This window comes from Ranitomeya variabilis, chromosome 4 (genome assembly GCF_051348905.1).
Source record: "Ranitomeya variabilis isolate aRanVar5 chromosome 4, aRanVar5.hap1, whole genome shotgun sequence".
NCBI classification, from domain to species: domain Eukaryota; kingdom Metazoa; phylum Chordata; class Amphibia; order Anura; family Dendrobatidae; genus Ranitomeya; species Ranitomeya variabilis.
In genome coordinates, this window is record NC_135235.1 from 677,297,992 (window position 1) to 677,319,818 (window position 21,827).

Here is a 21,827-nt window from a genome sequence, read left to right on the forward strand (position 1 = left end):
CCGCCCACCAGCATGGTTTGCCTGAAATGATCTGAGCACATTTAAGTGTTAATTTCTCGTTTAATCCCTGTTTATTTTATAATTGCTGTACATACGTTAAATTGTCTCATATTGTATCATCTTTATATGCCTTGTATAAACACTGCCTAATCTTTTATGGAGTAAAATATATAAAATGCTAGCTTTGTTCTCCTGCTCTAAAACGTACCCTAAGTCTTCTGAAGTGAACTGCGCTACTGAATTGGGTTGGCTTCGGACCCTTTTAATCGTAGCTGGTGGCAGCATACTTGTTCTATGCATTTGTGAGTCGTTGTAGCAACGGCGGCGTTGATAATTATTGTTCCTGCCTGAGTGGGAGTAGTTATATCCCCTTGCTGCAGCGTGCCCAATAGCCAGGACATAGCAGGCAGTCTTTCTGGTGACTAATTACCCTAGGTGCAGTACGTAATCTGACCTGAGGGTAAGGGGGGTGCCAGAGAGCTGCAACTTCCAACTCGGAATTGGAAAAGCGGGATATACATAAATCCCTGCAGTTCGTGATATTGTAGCAGCAGTGGGTAAATTGATAGGTCAATAGCCTTGTGTGTGGTTTTGTCGCATTGTAGCAGTGGAGGGATAACTAAGACAAGTCCCCTGCACATGTGATAGCCAGGTGCTGGCCAAAAGTTGCCCCGATCCGTGACGTAAGGGTGACAGTCACGGTGTGAATCGTGACAACATCTACTGAAATGATCAAACTCAACAGTCTTCATCAGTAAAGAATGAGTAACTAGTGGTGAAACCTTTCTGTGTGAGGCTGTAGCTGCAAAATCTTGATCACATAATTGTGATACGGCTGGACTACACTACAGATAAAGCAGCCACAGCTGGTGATTAACCCCTTAACCCCCAAGGGTGGTTTGTACGTTAATGACCGGGCCAATTTTTACAATTCTGACCACTATCCCTTTATGAGGTTATAACTCTGGAACGCTTCATCAGATCCTGATGATTCTGACAATGTTTTCTCATGACATATTGTACTTCATGATAGTGATACAATTTCTTTTATATTACCTGCTTTTATTTGTGAAAAAAATAGAAATTTGGCAAAAATTTTGAAAATTTTGCAATTTTCCAACTTTTAATTTTTATGCTCTTAAATCACAGAGAAATATCACACAAAATACTTAATAAGTAACATTTACCACGTCTACTTTACATCAGCACAATTTTGGAACCAACATTTTTTTTTGTTAGGGAGTTATAAGGGTTAAAATTTGACCAGCAATTTCTCATTTTTACACCACCATTTTTTTTAGGGACCACATCACATTTGAAGTAATTTTGAGGGGTCTATATGATAGAAAATACCCAAGTGTGACACCATTCTAAAAACTGCACCCCTCAAGGTGCTCAAAACTATATTCAAGAAGTTTATTAACCCTTCAGGTGTTTCACAGGAATTTTTGGAATGTTTAAAAAAAAATGAACATTTAACTTTTTTTCACAAAAAATTTACTTCAGCTCCACTTTGTTTTATTTTACCAAGGGTAACAGAAGAAATTGGACCCCAAAAGTTGTTGTGCAATTTGTCCTGAGTACGCTGATACCCCATATGTGGGGGTAAACCACTGTTTGGGCGCATGGCAGAGCTCGGAAGGGAAGAAGCGCCGTTTGACTTTTCAATGCAAAATTGACTGGAATTGAGATGGGACGCCATGTTGCATTTGGAGAGCCCCTGATGGGCCTCAACATTGAAACCCCCCACAAGTGACACCATTTTGGAAAGTAGACCCCCTAAGGAACTTATCTAGATGTGTGGTGAGCACTTTGACCCATCGAGTGCTTCACAGAAGTTTATAATGCAGAGCCGTAAAAAGGTCGTAAAGAGGTGCAAGTCACCTCTCTGGATCCCACAGCCATTTTGGATCCAGGGCCTGCAGGGAGGAGGGTCTCAGGGAAGCATGCAGGGATCATGTTTGATCGCAGTGTTCCGGGGGTTAATGTGTCGGGAGCGGTCCTTGACTGCTCCTGGCACATAGTGGCGGATGTCAGCTGTAATAATCAGCTGACTCCCGGCGGCGATCGGCCGCGCTCCCCCCATGAGTGCGGCCGATCGACTATGACGTACTATCCCGTCACTGGGAATTAATTCCCAGGTCACCTCGACGGGATAATACGTCATATGGGATTAAGGGGTTAAGAAGAATCTGTGACTCCTCTGCATTTAGTGGTTACAACTAACCTGGGTAGTCATATGTAGGAATCTCCTCTTTACACCGCTCATCACCCCTCACATATGTCTCTGTAGTATTAATATGGGTCAGATCTTCACCCTGAAACAAATATTGTAAAAGTCACTGACAGATGGAGAAGTCACATCTATGATCAGCTATAATCCTGCCATCTCCACCGTTCTCATTTCAGAAGTTTAAAGCATATAATACTAGTATATAAAACAAGACTGAGCACAAGACCTTCTCATCCGACAACATATCATAGGGGAGATCTCATGACACCTTATCTCTATTTACCTGATGATCCTGAGGAACATTGGGATCTTCTTGTTTACAGTCCAGTGGAAAAAGAGGAAGGGGACATTTCTCTGGTGTTGTCCTCTTACTGGATAGATCTGGAGGAAACACACACAGGGACTGAATTCATTCTTCACATACAGATAATTACCAGCCGTATGTATTTAGTCCTGTCCATTACCTGGTGATGTGACGGGCTGGGGAACCACCATCACGAAGTCCTTGTATACATCTTTGTGTTTTTCTAGATACTCCCACTCCTCCATGGAGAAATAGACAGAGACATCCTGACACCTTATAGGAACCTGACACATACAATGATACCATCATCTCTCCGATCCCTTCTTAGCGTTACTGTATAATGTCCCAGCATTCCCAGCAGTGTCACCTCTCCAGTCAGCAGCTCAATCATCTTGTAGGTGAGTTCTAGGATCTTCTGATCATTGATGTCCTCTTGCATTAAGAAGTGAGGTGGAGGTCCCATGACTGGGCTCAAGATTGTTCCCCATCCCTCAGACACAGGATCCTGACAGCGCTCACTAGAGGTCTTCTTCAATACTGTGTAAACCTGGTTATGAAAGACAAATTAATAAATCTCACTACAGACATTTCCAGAGTCCTCACCTCTCCAGTTCTGTCCATCTGTTGTTCCCATTGATAAGAATGCTGTAAGGTGACGTCATCAGAATCTCTCACCTCTCCAGTAAGCCGGAAGAGGATCTCTAGGGTAAGGTGTAATATCCACTCCGCCACCTTGTCTCTGTCCACATCCATCTGGAGATAATAAAAAAAAAATATATGGAGATTAATTATTTTACAGTATTAAGTTTTCTTCTTTACATCTACTAATAAAATTTATATATTTTAGGCCACAGACAACAAGCGGTTTCTTCCTTGGAGTCGGCAGCTGAATACACATCTCATAGACTCGTCTTCCATAATGCTAATTCTCGTCTCATTTATCGACACTGGAATCGGCATTAGCAATACTGCAGGAGATATTCATTACATTGTCATGATCCAGACCAGGTTTTGCATCCTGTCTCTCGTTCCTGGTCTGATCATGTCAAGGGATAACTTTTCTCTGCCTCATTCTGGCATCAGGTCAGCTATTTCTCTTTACTGCATCCTGCAGGCGGAGTCAGTTATAGTTTCTGCCTACGGCACTTGTAGCTGACTCTGAACCCTGATTCGTCCTGCTGCTTTTGCTTACTGTACCCGTGTCTGTTTATTCCCCTCTTCCCATTCCAACCCTGTGTTCCCCTTTCGTGTTTGGACTCTCTGGTACTTGACCTGGCTTGGACTCTGACCTGCTGTTTTGTCTCTTGTCTTTGGCATATCCTGACCGGTATTGAACCATTTGGCTTGTTTCTGACTCTGTACTTGTTTATTACTTTGGTACTGCGCTACAGGTCTGCTCCTCCTGTGTCTAATATCGACCCGGCTTGTTTTACTATTCCGCTGCCTGGTGGTGGCCTCGCTGCTGCGCTGCAGGTCTGCTCCTGCTTGTGCAGTCCTCCCTCCACTCTACTGCCATCTAGTGGAGCTGCATCTACCTGCATAGCAGCAGCGTGACATTATAACTGACCGCAGAGAGTTTTTTCTTTCCTTGCTTCTCTGTTTATGGATCCGCTCCGTACCTTGGCAGATCAGATGTCTAGTCTGACGCTAATGATGCAGTTGTCTGTGGAACATAGAGCCATGGCCACGTCCCATAACCGACTACAGAGGGAGCTTTCGGTGACTGTTAACACCCTTCATGGTTCTATTTCCCAATCTACCTGTAAGTACTCTGACCCTGTAGATATTTTGCTACACTCTCCTGAATCTACGGTCATGCTCCCAGATACCTTCTCCGGAGAAAAGGAGAAATTCCATACGTTCAGGGAGAGTTGTAAGTTGCTGTTCTCTCTTAGACCCCGATCCTCTGGAGACGAGTCAATGGGTGGGGATAATTAGTACTGCGCTACAGACTAATATCAACCTGGCTTGTTTTAATAGTTTGTTCTTCCTGTAGATAATCCTCCGCTAGACGAGTCTGGAGATGACTCTCTCATACAGACCACAGGAAAGCTGGAATATTTGTGTGTGTGGGGGAGTCGAGAGAGATTTCCATCTGCCAAATGACCATTCAGCCAAAATTTATCTCATGTGTATGGGGCCATTAGTATTACACTGACAGGCAGTCAGATGGAGTGAGATGTGTTGCTACAGCCCCTCAGAGCAACTCACAGCTCCTAGTTGATTTGTGAGAACCTAACTCAATGAGTTGCATTGGTACAACTTGTCACTAGTACTCTCAAAGTTCATTCAATGAGGGCCACACATTCTTTCCTGTGGCACTGCATCTTCAGCGTAGGAGAACTAATGTCCCAGTTTGGCGACACTATGGTTTCTTCTCTAGTATATACAGTAGTTTGCTTAAATTCTGGTCTAAGATAAGGAATCCTTCCTTAACTCAATCCCCTTTATTTAGGCCTTCTGCCCCCTCAGGGCAAAGTTCCGTACCATTTACGTAGGCCTCCTGGCCTGAGCCAAGGACCTCGCCCTGCTCATTGTCCCAGCTAGGCTCCTTGCCTGGAATCTGGATTCCCCCTGCCATTGTATCTTTGCTTTCTTTCAGATCTGATGTTTCACTACTGGCACACAACACCATATCAATTCAAGTCTGCAATCAGACTGACCAAAGGTTGGCCCCAGCCCACCACAGCTGACACATTCTTAAGGTACATCTTGAATTTTTCTTCTGATTAGGTGCATATGTACACTTTGGGTGCTCTAATACCTTTATACTGTACATTCCATATGATTGATTCTCCTTGGTCAAATCTATTGCTGCACATGGACTATGTTTGATGACATCTACCTATTAAGGTGCTCTACTTTTACACAGCTACCTTAAGTACTCTGCACTTATGACTTTAATTACCTGTGACTAAATCAGCATAACAATAATAGCTATTATGATGTACCCTTGAAGACTTACCATATTTTTTGCTTTGTAAGACGCACTTTATTTCCCCCAAATTTTGGGGGGAAATGGGGGTGCGTCTTACAAAGCGGATATACCGCCTACCGTTACCATTGCAGGCTGGGATGAGGGGGTGTCCTCTGCCGCGGGTGTCCACTGCTGCCCAGAGTGATGCTGGCGTCTCCGATGCTGCGGGGGGCTCTGCCGACATTTTGTGAAAGGCCAGAGCCCCCCCGGCAGTTTGTCCATGCTTTCCTGTGCTATGGACTCTGGGAAAATGGCTGCTGGGAGGCAAAGCATGCGCAGAGAGAGATATCGGGAGATGAGATTTCAGCGCTGAGATCTCATCTCTTGAGATCTTGGTCCCATGTTCTCCATCTGCGCATGTGCCGCCTCCCGGCGGTCATTTTTCCGAAGTCCACCGCACAGGAAAGCATTGTCAAACTGCCGGGGGGCTCTGGCCTTTCACAAAGTGTCGGCAGAGCCCCCCGCAGCATCGGAGACACCCCTGCAGCACCAGAGACACCCCTGCAGCACCGGAGACACCCCTGCAGCTCAGGACACCTGCACACCCCCTCATCCCAGCCTGCAGCAATGCTCCACTCCTGCCTCCTCCAGCAGCGACCCTGGGACCCTGCTTCACTGCAGTCACCATCCCCGGTAAGCAATAAGATGCATGGATTATATGTTTTTCCTATTTTTCTCCTCAAAATTTGGGGTGCGTCTTATAATCTGGAGCATCTTACAAAGCGAAAAATACGGTACATCACTTGTTTGCTACAATTACACCTTTACCTGTAGTGAGAGACTTATTTATCAAGTTATATCGTCCTACAAGATTATACACTAACTAAATTATTTACTGTAATTGAGTCTATTGATACATTATCCCTTCTTACTTGTTATATTCGAATGTTTTTTTTGGCCAAGGCAGGGCTTCACTCTATGTACATGTTTCCCCCATTTTTAGTTATCTTTTAAGAATTAATAAAATTGTTATATTTTATTCTACTATTTGGGTTTCCCATTTGTTCTTTGTTTGGTGAACAGATAGATCAAAGATCTGTATTTCTCTATTACTTATCCCTATCTGACTCATCACCAGGAAATTGTAATTCTGTCTGCCCATGTAGTTCAGAATGAGGGTTCCCACACAATATTATGGCCCCTACAGCACCTAACCCAGCCATTATCATCACAACAGGTTGCTACACAAAATGAAAACCCCCACGCAGTATGGAGGCCCTTACAGTATACTAGCCACCCACTAGTATGAGAGCCCCACAATTCCTGATATTTAGAAAAACACTCCTGAGGTGCACTGCTCCAGTCTGTGCAGTGTGAGTACTGACGCTCCATACTACAGGTGTGATGTAGTGACGTCATTGGGCCTGCAGTGCTCAGAGTCTCAGACTCACAGGAGTAGGAGCTTTCAACTCCCTGATTCACTATTCTATTCAATGGTATCACCGTCATGGGAATGAGGATATCACTGAAATTGTTATGATGGGGAAGGAGAAGGTGCCTGGTGGCAAGCCACACCGAACCCTCTCAATTCATGGGCATTATAGTGGCTGCGTGAGCTGCCACTATGGATGATACCCCCCTACATAACCAACTATTGTGTAATAAATATCTCACAGGACCTGGGTTCATTAGTATCTGCACCAAGCATGGGGCTAAGTGAGTATTTATTAATTAGCCGTGGGGTAGCCAATTGGGTGAATGGTACCATATTGTGTGCAAGGGGCAGTACTGTGGGAAACCCCCCTAAAGTAAAATCTTAAACCTTTATTAAACATATGCATTAGAAACTGGACTACCAACATACATACACTGTGTTCCAAATTATTATGCACAAAGAGTTTAGGAGTGATAAGGTTAGAATTTTTTTGTTTGTCATTTAAACTCATTGATGGTGATGTGTGTCAGGGCTCTTTATATCACTGAAAGCAGTTGCAGATACCTGTGCACATTAGTTTGGAAGGTGTGTCCAAATAAAGGCAAGACTACTTAAGAAGGCTGTTCCACATTATTAAGCAGCCTACATTTTTTGCCAAAAATGGGAAAGAAAAAGGATATGTCGGCTGCTGAGAAGCAACAAATTGTGGAGTATTTAGGTCAAGGCGTGACTACAATCAACATTGCCAAGACATTTCATCGTGATCATCGCACAATCAAGAAGTATGTAGCTGATTCCCAGCACACACGTGTGCGTGCTGATAAGGAAAAATTGAGGACTCTTTCCAACAGGCAATTGCGTAAGGTTAAAAGAGCAGCTGCAAAAATACCTTGTCATAGCAGCAGACAAGTTTTTGAAGCTGCTGGTGCCTCCAACATCCCCAGAACAACAAGATGCAGGGTCCTTCAGAGGTGCGTAAGCCATCCTGTCGACCCCCTCTATCCACTGCACACAAGCAGAAATGGCTCCAGTGGGCCAAACGATACATGAAGACTGAGTTCCAAACTGTTTTGTTCACCGATGAGTGCCGTGCAACGCTCGATGGTCCAGATGGATGGAGTGGAGGATGGCTGGTTGATGGACACCCCATGAAAATACAGCTAAGGTGCCAACAAGGAGGAGGTGGAGTAATGTTTTGGGCTGGAATCATGGGGAGAGATTGTCGGCCCCTTTATGATCCCTGAAGGGGTAAAGATGAACTCCATAATCTATGTGGAGTTTCTAAAACAACACTTCCTGCCATGGTTCAAGAGGAAGAACCGTGCTTTCCGCAGCAAGATCATTTTCATGCATGATAATGCACCGTCTCATGCTGCAAAAAACACATCTGCATCTCTGACTGCTATGGGCATAAAAGAGGACAAACTTATGGTGTGGCGACCATCTTCCCCTGACCTCAACCCCATTGAGAACCTCTGGCGCATCATCAAAAGGAGTGTCTATGATGGCCGGAGGCAGTTCACATCTAAGCAACAGCTCTGGGAGGGTATTCTGTCCACATGCAAAACAACTGAAGCAGAAACCATCCAAAAACTGACAAATTCAATGGACGAGAGAGTTCAGAAGCTTCTTTCGAATAAGGGGTCCTATGTGCAAATGTAACATCACCTAGAATAAAGTTTTTACTTGAAAACTGTTTGATTTCATTTTGTAATAAGCTGATAATGTTTATAACTTCACAATTGACCATTTTTTTGTTCAAAATAAAAACAAAAAGGTTGAAAACTCTGCTGTGCATAATAATTTGGAACATGCATTTTGAGTGTTTTTTTTTTTTTTTAAAGATACTGTTTTCATAGGCAGTTTGTTGCAAAACATTGCAATTATACTAGAATAGTAGATGACTGGAAAATAACAATGACTGCAATTCAGATAGGTAATTTAGAGAAAATATGAGGAAATATTATTTGCATAATAATTTGTAACACAGTGTATTCTTAAAGCTAGCAATATTAGAAGTTCAATGGTTTCTTGTGGATGTATATAATCAGATCTAAATAATGATGCTGCTGAATAATTGATACAGTCACTACCTGTCACGACAGTGTTGGAACTTTGGGTGATAACCAGGTCCCTAGAACTATCCCAGTCCCCAGGATTACTCCTGAAGGTGGTGAAGCTGGGATCTTGTTCCTTACTATGCTCCTATAGCTACCCAGATCTGTCCCCTCCCCCACCCAGGGTATTGGGAAGCTGAATTGTATAAAAACACAATAACCAGACAAAAAAAAGGAGAACAGACAGGGATAAATGAAAATACCAACCATACATAATACACACACCAAACAACAGAGTGGGACACATGGGAGTTAAAGGAAGGAAACAAATAGGAGAGTAAGAGGATAAGCACATAGACAAAAACTCCAAGCAACAATCTCCAGACCGATCTCCAAACTCTAACTGTAACCACAAACTTCACTTACAGAACCAGGCAGGACCGACTAAGACGGGCAACTCCCAAGTGCCAAAAGCAGGCATATATAGCAGAGTGCCAGTGTAGGGAGATGTACCGGACTGCGGGTACCTGCATGCCGGGTCTAGAAGGGCTGCATTCTCTGTCTCCTGGGAAAAGCCTGAGAGAGGCCGACCTTCCCCTGCTGCCGGAGGGAAGGAAGAGGGGGACAGAGCTTCCTGCTGAGAGGAGAGGGCAGGGAGAGCCAAAAAAGGGTGCTCAGCCACAAAGAAGAAAGCGCGTGCAAGAGGAGAGTTGCGGGCCAAAGCAGACAGCGAGCAAAGCAGTGAGTGGTGCGCTTGGTCTCCCTTGCCCTCAGAGAGTACTGGTGCTGTAGCATGTCGCATAGAGGGGGCCCCGTCACCTGCAGAGACAGGCGTGTACAGTAGCACGCCAGAGACCGCTGCAGAGCCGTGCAGAGTGGAGCAGAGACGTGCAGAACAGAGGTGTGCAGACCCCTGCACACAGAGTGGAGCCGAGCTGGGTGCCACAGCAGACATAGAGAGTGCTCCGGTCGGGAGCACCAGCGCCAAAGAGACCAGAGAATATGCGCTCCACCCCTATGGGAGTTGAGATGCGTCTGCAGCGCCCCAGAGTCCTGGTCATTGCAGTACTGTGGCTCTGCCACTAAGGGGAGTTATGGTACGTCTGATGGCACTGAAGGAGTTCATCTGACCAGGTATCACAGACACCAATATATTTCACAGCTGGGCCTCCGGGGGGAGCTAAGGGTTCTATTCACTAGGCCACTCCCCACCATAGTGGGTAAACTGGGGGTCAGGCAGGAAGTTAGATCAGAAGCTGACTGGGTTGGAACCAGGCAACACCTTGTGGCAGAGAGTGTTGTGGGGGAAGATACAGTAGGGTCTCTGTCAGGGGTGGGACCTTGACAGAGGCTTGGCAACTTGAGTGAACGTAACGGGACCGTGCCTGCTCAGGATAGCGGCGGTGCCCAAGGAAGGATCAGAAGCGAGATAGATTGTGCTGAGTGAGAAACGAGATCAAAGCAATAGGAGAACACCAGTAGGAGTCGTGCTGTAAGACCGAGGCAACATCCTACTGAGGCGCACAACCGGTGGCCGGAACGCCGAGAGAGTATCATAATATCCAGCTTCAAGCAATACTCTAAACAGCGGCAGGACAGTCAGTCTAAGGCGGGCTGTCTAACTTAAATCACCTATGCAGTCTTGGGGGGCAACTTGTGGAGAGGGGCGACTCTAGGGTCCCGGAAGAGCTCCGAGCCTACCCGTCAAACGGGTGCCGTCCCAACCAGAACATCAGGGAGGGACGGAGGATTAGCAGAACATCATCTAATCGAGTTGTGAGGGAACTTAAGAAACAGACACAACAGTTGTGGGGACTTTCTGTAAGCACAGCAGGGAAGGACCACAACACATAGCGCAAGCAGGAAGGCACAGATTTCCACCTGTGAAGAGAACTCTGGAGGTGCCATTGGACCGGCCGGACTTGCGCAGCCTGGTGAACCGTATTCTGGACTGAGGACCCAGAGATCTTCAGTAAAGAGGTAAAGAGACTGCAACCTGGTGTCCTCGTTATTTACTGCACCGCACCACCACGGCACGATCACCACCATCATCACCATCCGCACCATTCATATCAATTATTTGCTGTGCGCCCCACGGCAGGGTCACGGACCGGGGCCTAGCCACCGTGACAACCCCAGAGCAGAGACTCAGAGGCCCGGTACCGGGTACCCCTCGGCCCTGCGGCGGTGGGGGCGCTACACGTCCATATTCATCACCTTAATGAGTGGCACCACGTGACAGCTGAGCACAGGAAGAGATGCAGGCAGGCGCGGGCGTCCGGAACGAGATGCAGTGCCAGCACAAAGGGTGCACAGGTAGGTGAGTATGATGTGTGTGCTGGCTCCTGGCATCCGCTAGCGTTCTGTAAGGTGAATCGTGTATAAGCCGAGGGGGGGCGTTTTCAGCACAAAAAAATGTGGTGAAAAACTAGGCTTATACTTGAGTATATACGGTAATTCTGATACAGAAGCTCAGCTGTCTCGATGAAGTACAACAATACGTGAACCCCATTCACAGCAATCTAAGTAGCAATTGGTAGAGTATAAAATCCAAAAATGTAATCCAAATTGGGGCTGTATTCACACAATACAGGCATAGGAAATTTACTCATTGAGTCCTTTAGGGGCCAGTGAATGCAAAATAAAAATCCTTTCTCTTTCCTTTTTGAGGACACATCTATTGTGATCACCTCCTCTCACATTGGGTGTAACCACCTCAATGATACAAAAGGAGATGTCTCTGGTTTCACCTCGATATACACTGTTCATGTGTCTCGCTAATGTGGTGTCCGACCATGGTATATATAGCCCAAATGCACTCCCACCATCCTCCTCAACTCCCTTTTGATCTTGCCTACATAATATAGGGGGCAGGTGCATTTGGCCATATATAAAAGTCCTGAGGTTTTACAGTTGGAGAGTTGGAGTAATCCCTCTGGATAAAGGTTTTACCAGTAGAGGAACTTGAGAAAGATTTACATGGACTCATCCAATTACAGGTACAACATTCTCCACATTTAAATAAACCACAGATTCTTCCATCTAGCCAAGTCGCCTTGGGTGCAGGTTTTTTCTAGTATCTTTGCACTAAATGGTCCTGACATGACCGACCCTTTCTTTAAGTTAATGTGGGAGTAGATCCCACAGCACCTCTCAGATCTGGGTTGGCCATAAGTCCATCCCAGTGTTTTGGGAGGACATTAAATATACCATCACTCTGATTGTCGTAAGTTCCTATTACTTGTGTTATACCATCTTTTTCTTGGTCTCTTGGTCAGGTTTAGAAAAGTGTCTGTCTTTTCGGTTTTCCTGCAACCGATCCTGCAGAATCCATAATATACTGTGGGTACCCTTTAATCATGAAAACTGGTGTTCAGGTCTATTGCCTGTATATTAGAATTGGCGACATTAGAACATAAAAATTGGCCCTTGGGTATTCCATTTATTTTAATTAGTGCTTGTAGGTTTTTGGTAGATGGGGTCCCTAGGGTTCCATTCCATTCCTTTTTCATTAGTACATCCAGGAAAGGCAGCTGTAATAGTTAAACTCTGATGTAAATCTCAGGCCCACTCTATCGATGTTGAGTTCCCTTGTCCCTGACTAGATAATAAAAATGTCATCAATATATCTATACCATACCCCAATATATGGATGCCACCACTTATGATCATCCCTGAATATTGTGGTTTCCTCCCACCAGCCCAGGAATAGGTTAGCATACGAGGGGGCACAGGGGTTCCCCATCGCAGAACCCCTGAGCTGGAGAAAGTACTTCCCGTAAAAAAAAAAGAAGTCATGAGCAAGAGTGAATTTTAGAAGATTCTCTATGAAGTCATTGTGTCTGGTACTCTCTATTCATCTCGATTTCAAGAAATTTCTTAATTCTCTCATACCATCCTCATGGGGTATATTACTGTACAAAGCCTCGATATCTGGTATGGCCTACAGGGTATACATGTAGGGGAGCAGGCAAAGGTAAAACCATGTTCCAGATGGATTATTCCAACTGCAGCACCTCAGGAGGTACTCTGGGAACATTATACTGTGTGAGGGGATGGCGGTACTGTGGGAATATTACACTGTGAGGGGAGCATCATACACACTGCATAAGGGGCATAATGGGGCATTACACCGTGTGGGGCCAATAACGGGGCCCTGTACTAGGAGAACAATCCATTACCTCACTTCCTGTCTCCCACAGTTGGGTCGTACGTATCTATTACAGGAAACAGAACAAAAACGTTATGATTCTAATAAAGTGGGAACAAAAATCCCAAAAGAGTCTCAGTGCTGAAGGGGTTAATGCCCCCCCCCCCCCCGACCTCAGTAATGGGGAATCTCCAGCATATGGGGACATTATACTGCAGGGGGCATTAAACTGTGTGGGGGCCAATAATGGGCCCTGTACAATGAAAACAATACATTACCTCACTTCCTGTCTTCTGTAGTTAGGTCATATGTATCTATTACAGGAAAGAACAAAAACCTCAAAAGTCTCAGTGCTGAAGGGGTTAATGTCCTCCACGCACAGTGATGAGGAACCTCCAGCACCTACCTCCACCTGCAGAGCCGCACACCACAATATATGGCTGCTCTGTGCGGACAGGACCTGTGATGAGGTCACAGGAGGGGAGGAGTCAGGGGTCACATGATCAGGGGCCTCAGTGTATGCAGGACTCTGCTGTGCTGGTTGTCATGGTGCTGGATGAGGGGAAGTTTATGTGTGGGGTGAGGAGGGGTGTACAGTGTGGATGTAGCAGAGCCGTTTGAGTACGGAGTGGAGCCGTGTGTGTACGAGGTGTACGGAGTGGAGCCGTGTGTGTACGAGGTGTACGGAGTGGAGCCGCATGTGTATGAGGTGTATTGAGCTGAGCCGTGGTGTACAAGGTGTAGGGAGCGGAGCCGCGTGTGTACGAGGTGTACGGAGCAGAGCCGTGTGTGTACATTTTTGTTAAAGGGCTGGGTTTTTGTGGACAAACATAGAGAGTGTGGTCAGGGGTTTAAACAGAAGGCCTCCAGTCTCCATCAGAGGTGTTCAGAGTTCAGCGGAGAGGAACACTCTAGAGAAGTGTTTGTGCTAAAACCTGATCTGTGGGTCTTGCTAACCCTGAGCGGGCTGATCCCTGCAACCACAAGGATCAAGGACTGTGTCGTGGCGGGGATCAGCCCAGTTTGTTTTGTTTTGCCTATTTTTGTCCAGAGGGCCCAGCTTGCTTTTTGCTTTAGCTTGGTTTATGCTGCGTATAATAAACCAGGGAGGCAGTGTTCCCGTGTCTACCTCTGTGTACAGCTGAGTGAGCCGAACTACCACATTTCATACAAAAGCCTTTGTAGGTGATGACAGCTTCAAGATACCTCCTGTATGGAGAAACAAGTCGCATGCATTGCTCAGATGTGAGTTTGGTCTATTTTTCCACACAAGCTTTCTTCACATCCTGAAGGTCTTGTGGGCTCCTTCTATGAACACTGAGCTTTAGTTCCTTCCGTAAGTTTTCTATTTGATTCAGGTCCCGTGATTGACTGGGTCATTCTAGCAGCTTTATTTTCTTTTTATCTGAAGTCAATTGAGAGTTTCCTTCGCTGTATGTTTGGAATTATTGTCTTGCTGAAATGTCCACCATCGTTTCATCTTCATTATCCTGGTAGATGGCAGCTGATTTTTATCGAGAATGTCTCAGTACATTTATCCATCAATCCTTCCTTCAATTATATTCAGTTTGCCAGTGCTGTATGCTGAAAAACAGCCCTACACCATGAAGTTCCCACCTCCCAACTTCACTGTTGGTATGGTGTTTTGGGTGATATACATTGCCTTTTGGTCTCCAACCATTATGTGTATTATGGCATCCAAAGAGTTCAATTTTGGTCTCACCTGACCAGACTATATTCTCCCAGTATTTCACATTCTTGTTTAAATGTTGTTGCGTAAACTTTAAACACGTTTGAGCATACTTTTTGTCCCGCAACTGAGTCTTGCGGGGTGAGCGTACATACAGGCCATGGAGGTTGAGTGCATTACTTATAGTTTTCTTTTAATCAATTGTACCTGCTAACTCCAAGTCTTTATGTAGCTCTCATCAGGTAATTGTTGGCTCTTGAACAATTTTTTTAAATATTTTTTTTCACTCCTCTGTCTGAAATTATCTGAAACCTACAGTTAGGTCCATATATATTTGGACAGAGACAACATTTTTCTAATTTTGGTTATAGACATTACCACAATGAATTTTAAAAAAACAAAACAATTCAGATGCAGTTGAAGTTCAGACTTTCAGCTTTCATTTGAGGGTATCCACATTAAAATTGGATGTAGGGTTTAGGAGTTTCAGCTCCTTAACATGTGCCACCCTGTTTTTTAAGGGACCAAAAGTAATTGGACAGATTCAATAATTTTAAATAAAATGTTCATTTTTAGTACTTGGTTGAAAACCCTTTGTTGGCAATGACTGCCTGAAGTCTTGAACTCATGGACATCACCAGACGCTGTGTTTCCTCCTTTTTGGTGCTCTGCCAGGCCTTCACTGCGGTGGTTTTCAGTTGCTGTTTGTTTGTGGGCCTTTCTGTCTGAAGTTTAGTCTTTAACAAGTGAAATGCATGGTCAATAGGGTTGAGATCAGGTGACTGACTTGGCCATTCAAGAATATTCCACTTCTTTGCTTTAATAAATTCCTGGGTCCATGCTTTGGATCATGAGCTGTACCACGCCTTTGCCATACTTTTCTCTTTCCATCATTCTGGTAGAGGTTGATCTTGGTTTCATCTGTCCAAAGAATGTTCTTCCAGAACTGTGCTGGTTTTTTAGATGTTTTTTAGCAAAGTCCAGTCTAGCCCTTTGATTCTTGATGCTTATGAGTGGCTTGCACCGTGCAGTGAACCCTCTTTATTTACTTTCATGCAGTCTTCTCTTTATGGTAGATTTGGATATGGATACGCCGACCTCCTGGAGAGTGTTGTTCACTTGGTTGGCTGTTGTGAAGGGGTTTCTCTTCACCATGGAGATTATTCTGCGATCATCCACCACTGTTGTCTTCCGTGGGCGCCCAGGTCTTTTTGCTGATTGATGAGTTCACCAGTGCTTTCTTTCTTTCTCAGGATGTACCAAACTGTAGATTTTGCCACTCCTAATATTGTAGCAATTTCTCGGATGGGTTTTTTCTGTTTTCGCAGCTTAAGGATGGCTTGTTTCACCTGCATGGAGAGCTCCTTTGACCACATGTTTACTTCACAGCAAAACCTTCCAAATGCAAGCACCACACCTCAAATGAACTCCAGGCCTTTTATCTGCTTAATTGAGAATGACATAAGGGATTGCCCACACCTGTCCATGAAATAGCCTTGGAGTCAATTGTCCAATTACTTTTGGTCCCTTTAAAAACAGGGTGGCACATGTTAAGGAGCTGAAACTCCTAAACCCTTCATCCAATTTTAATGTGGATACCCTCAAATGAAAGCTGAAAATCTGAACTTCAACTGCATCTGAATTGTTTTGTTTAAAATTCATTGTGGTAATGTCTATAACTAAAATTAGAAAAATGTTGTCTCTGTCCAAATATATATGGACCTAACTGTATATCACATAGCTTCATAGCATGAACATTAACTCCTTTACCCCCCAAGGTGGTTTGCATGTTAATGCAATTTTGACAATTCTGACCAGTGTCACATTATGATGTAATAACGCTGGAGAACGCTTCAACGGATACCACTGATTCTGCTATTGTTTATTTTGTTACATATTGTACTTCATGACATTGGTAACATTTCTTCGATATAACTTGCGTTGATTTGTGAAAAAAAATTGAAATTTGGCTATAATTTGGAAAATTTAGCAATTTTCAAATTTTGAATTCTTATGCCCTTAAATCAGAGAGATATGTCACACAAATAGTTAGTAAGTAACATTTCCCACATGTCTACTTTATGTCACCACAATTTTTTACATTTTTTTTTTTTGCTGGGAAGTTATGCGGGTTAAAAGTTCACCAGCGATTTCTCCTTTTTCCAACAAAATTTACAAAACCATTTTTTAGGAACCACATCACATTTGAAGTGACTTTGAGAGGTCTTAATGATAAAAAAAATGGCCAAAAGTGACAATTCTAAAAGCTACACCCCTCTAGGTGCTCAAAACCACATTCAAAAAGTTTATTAACCCTTTAGGTGCTTTACAGGAATTTTTGGAATGTGTGAAAAAAATGAACATTTAACTTTTTTTTCACAAAAAAATTACTTCAGATCCATTCTTTTTTATTTTGACAAGGGTAACAGGAAAATCACTGTTTGGGCACACAGCAGAGCTCGTGAGGAAAGGAGCGCCATTTCACTTTTTGAATGCAAAATTTGCTGAAGCAATTGTCGGACGCCATGTCGCGTTTGGAAAGCCCCTGATGTGCCTAAACAGTGAAAATCCCCCACAAATGACACCATTTTGGAAACTAGACCACTCAGGGAACTGATCTAAATGTGTGGTGAGCACATTGAACCCTCAGGTTCTTCACAGAAATTTATAATGTTGAGCTATGAAAATAAAAATTTTTTACCCACAAATGTTTTTAGCCCCAAATTTTGCATTTTCATAAGGGTAACAGGAGGAATTGCACCATACAATTTGTTGTACAATTTCTCCTGAGTATGTCCATACCCCATATGAGGGTGGAAACTACTGTTTAGTCTCACTGGAGGGCTCAGAAGGGAAGGAGCATCATTTGACTTTTTTAATGTAAAATTTCCAGGAATCATTAGTGGGCGTCATGTCCCGTTTGGAGAGCTCCTGATGTGCCTAAACAATGGAAACCCCCAACGAGTGACCCCATTTTGGAAACTAGATCACTCAAGGAATATATCTAGATGTGTGGTGAGCACCTTGAACCCCGAGCTGCTTCACAGAAGTGTATAACGTTTAGTCGTGAAAATTAAAAAAATCAAAATAATCCCCACAAAAATGTTATTTTGGCTCCTAATTTTGTATTTTCACAAGAGTAACAGGAGAAATTGCACCATACAATTTGTTGTGCAATTTCTCCTGAGTACTCAGATACCCCATATGTGGGGAAATACTACCATTGAGGCACAGTGCAAAGCTCAGACGGGAAGAGGCACCATATTGGAGTTCAAATTTTGGTTTGTGGGTCCCATGTCACATTGACTGAGCCCCTGAGGTGCCAGAACAACAGAAACTCCCTCCATATGTGAACTCATTTTACAAATTGCACTCCCCAATGAATTGATCTAGGGGTGCAGTGATCATAATGACACCACATTTGTCTCACAGAATGTTATATCTCTTTGGGAATATATCTACAGGTGTAGTGACGATTTTGACTCCATGGGTATTTTCCGGAAACAAGCAGCAACATGACTTAATTGTCTCTATTGTGGAGTTCAAGAGGGGGAGGGAATTGAGTGTGAATAGTGAATGCCATTGATGGCTTAATTTAATGCCCAGGTATGTAATATACTGTGAAGCCCATCTGACTGGGAATTTAGTTTTAATTTCCTGTAAAGTCAAGTTTTGGATATACAGGCTGATCCCTTCTGATTTATCTAGATTAATCTTAAAATTCGACATTTCCTTAAATTTCTCAAATAATCCCAGTGCTGCTAGTAATTCTTTATTAGGATTAGTTAATAATAACAGGATGTCAGCAATGGCTGCCACCACATGTGTCTTTCCTGCTATCTGGATACCCTCTATATACAGGTGTTGTCTTATACCTTGAATTAAGGTTTCCATAGTCAGAATAAATAATGACGGGGATAGCGGGCAGCCCTGCCGAGTACCATTCCCTATCTCAAAAGATGTAGACAAATCTCCATTTACTTTCAATCTTGTGGTTGGGCATTTGTACATTTGAAAGATAACATCTATTATTTTTGAGGGAAAGCCACATTTCTCTAGAGTTTCTCTCATATAAGTCCAGACTTTCCAAACTTAGAAAAAGGTCAAAAAAAATAATTAATAATTGTAAATTTTTTTTTTTTTAAATCAAAAATAATAAAAAAATCAATATTTATTCTATCTCTAAATAAATATTTTAATGAAAAAAAAAATCTAAACAATAAAAGTACACATATTTTGTATCGCAGCGTCCGCAACGACCCGACCTATAAAGTTATACCACTAGTTAACCCCTTTAGTGAACACCATTTAAAAAAAAAGGGCAAACAACAATGCTTTATCAATTAATATATTGGTTATACAAAATGGACAAAGTTCCTCCTCATGCAGTATAATGTTAGCTGCTGAAGGCTATTACTTCAAGAATACCGTATATACTCGAGTATAAGCCGAGATTTTCAGCACAAATTTTTGGGCTGAAAGTGCCCCTCTCGGCTCATACTCGAGTCACGGTCGGCGGGTGAGGGGGAGAGGGCGCTGAGGCATACTTACCTGCTTCCGGGGCTCCTGACGCTCCCCCTGCCCGTCCCACGGTCTCCGGGTGCCGCAGCTCTTCCCCTGTTCAGCGGTCACGTGGGACCGCTCATTAGAGAAATCACTATGGACTCCACTCCCATAGGGGCGGAGCCGCCTATTCATTTCTCTAATCAGCGGTGCCGGTGACCGCTGACAGAGGAAGAGCTGCGGCACCGAAGACCAGCTGTCCGGGGGAAGGAGCGGGATGCCGGGAGCAGGTAAGTATTACATATTCACCTGTCCGCGTTCCACACGCCGGGCGCCGCTCAGTCTTCCCAGCGTCTCTCCGCACTGACTGTGCAGGTCAGAGGGCGCGATGACGCATATAGTGTGCGCGCCGCCCTCTGCCTGAACAGTCAGTGCAGAGAGACGCCGGGACGGGACGCTGAGGAGCTGCAAGCAAGAGAGGTGAGTATGTCTTTTATTATTTTTATTGCAGCAGCAGCAGCAATGGCACAGCTTTCTATGGCACAGCTATGGGGCAATAATGAACGGTGCAGAGCACTATATGGCACAGCTATGGGGCAATAATGAACGGTGCAGAGCACTATATGGCACAGCTATGGGGCAATAAGGAGCGGTGCAGAGCACTATATGGCACAGCTATGGGGCAATAAGGAACGGTGCAGAGCACTATATGGCACATCTATGGGGCAATAAGGAGCGGTGCAGAGCACTATATGGCACAGCTATGGGGCAATAATGAACGGTGCAGAGCACTATATGGCACAGCTATGGGGCAATAATGAACGGTGCAGAGCACTATATGGCACAGCTATGGGGCAATAATGAACGGTGCAGAGCACTATATGGCACAGCTATTGGGCAATAATAAACGGTGCAGAGCACTATATGGCACAGCTATGGGGCAATAATAAACGGTGCAGAGCACTATATGGCACAGCTATTGGGCAATAATAAACGGTGCAGAGCACTATATGGCACAGCTATTGGGCAATAATAAACGGTGCAGAGCACTATATGGCACAGCTATGGGGCAATAATGAACGGTGCAGAGCACTATATGGCACAGCTATGGGGCAATAATGAACGGTGCAGAGCACTATATGGCACAGCTATGGGGCAATAATGAACGGTGCAGAGCACTATATGGCACAGCTATGGGGCAATAATGAACGGTGCAGAGCACTATATGGCACAGCTATGGGGCAATAATGAACGGTGCAGAGCACTATATGGCACAGCTATGGGGCAATAATGAACGGTGCAGAGCACTATATGGCACAGCTATGGGGCAATAATGAACGGTGCAGAGCACTATATGGCACAGCTATTGGGCAATAATAAACGGTGCAGAGCACTATATGGCACAGCTATTGGGCAATAATAAACGGTGCAGAGCACTATATGGCACAGCTATGGGGCAATAATGAACGGTGCAGGGCACTATACGGCACAGCTATGGGGCAATAATAAACGGTGCAGAGCACTATATGGCACAGCTATGGGGGCAATAATGAATGGTGCAGAGCACTATATGGCACAGCTATGGGGCAATAATGAACGGTGCAGAGCACTATATGGCACAGCTATGGGGAAATAATGAACGGCGCAGAGCACTATATGGCACAGCTATGGGGAAATAATGAACGGCGCAGAGCACTATATGGTACAGCTATGGGGCAATAATGAACGGTGCAGAGCACTATATGGCACAGCTATGGGGCAATAATGAACGGTGCAGAGCACTATATGGCACAGCTATGGGGAAATAATGAACGGCACAGAGCACTATATGGCACAGCTATGGGGAAATAATGAACGGCGCAGAGCACTATATGGTACAGCTATGGGGCAATAATGAACGGTGCAGAGCACTATATGGCACAGCTATGGGGCAATAAGGAGCGGTGCAGAGCACTATATGGCACAGCTATGGGGCAATTATAAACGGTGCAGAGCACTATATGGCACCGCTATGGGGAAATAATGAACGGCGCAGAGCACTATATGGTACAGCTATGGGGAAATAATGAACGGCGCAGAGCACTATATGGTACAGCTATGGGGAAATAATGAACGGCGCAGAGCACTATATGGTACAGCTATGGGGCAATAATGAACGGTGCAGAGCACTATATGGCACAGCTGTGGGGCAATAAGGAGCGGTGCAGAGCACTATATGGCACAGCTATGGGGCAATTATAAACGGTGCAGAGCACTATATGGCACCGCTATGGGGAAATAATGAACGGCGCAGAGCACTATATGGTACAGCTATGGGGAAATAATGAACGGCGCAGAGCACTATATGGTACAGCTATGGGGAAATAATGAACGGCGCAGAGCACTATATGGTACAGCTATGGGGCAATAATGAACGGTGCAGAGCACTATATGGCACAGCTATGGGGCAATAAGGAGCGGTGCAGAGCACTATATGGCACAGCTATGGGGCAATTATGAACGGTGCAGAGCACTATATGGCACAGCTATGGGGCAATA

General features: G+C 44.5%; 1 protein-coding gene across 1 annotated transcript in view; it reads right to left on the minus strand.

Annotated features, from left to right (window-relative positions):
• Nucleotides 1-21,827, minus strand: part of LOC143768210 (uncharacterized) — a 422,546-nt gene that overhangs the window by 25,185 nt on the left and 375,534 nt on the right. Inside the window, exons 9-14 of the mRNA XM_077256903.1 lie at nucleotides 13,503-13,520; nucleotides 3,213-3,290; nucleotides 2,905-3,084; nucleotides 2,698-2,821; nucleotides 2,517-2,614; nucleotides 2,228-2,318 (exon numbers count right to left, since the gene is read on the minus strand). Coding sequence (XP_077113018.1) covers nucleotides 2,228-2,318; nucleotides 2,517-2,614; nucleotides 2,698-2,821; nucleotides 2,905-3,084; nucleotides 3,213-3,290; nucleotides 13,503-13,520 — 589 coding nt within the window. The remainder of the gene's footprint in view (nucleotides 1-2,227; nucleotides 2,319-2,516; nucleotides 2,615-2,697; nucleotides 2,822-2,904; nucleotides 3,085-3,212; nucleotides 3,291-13,502; nucleotides 13,521-21,827) is intronic.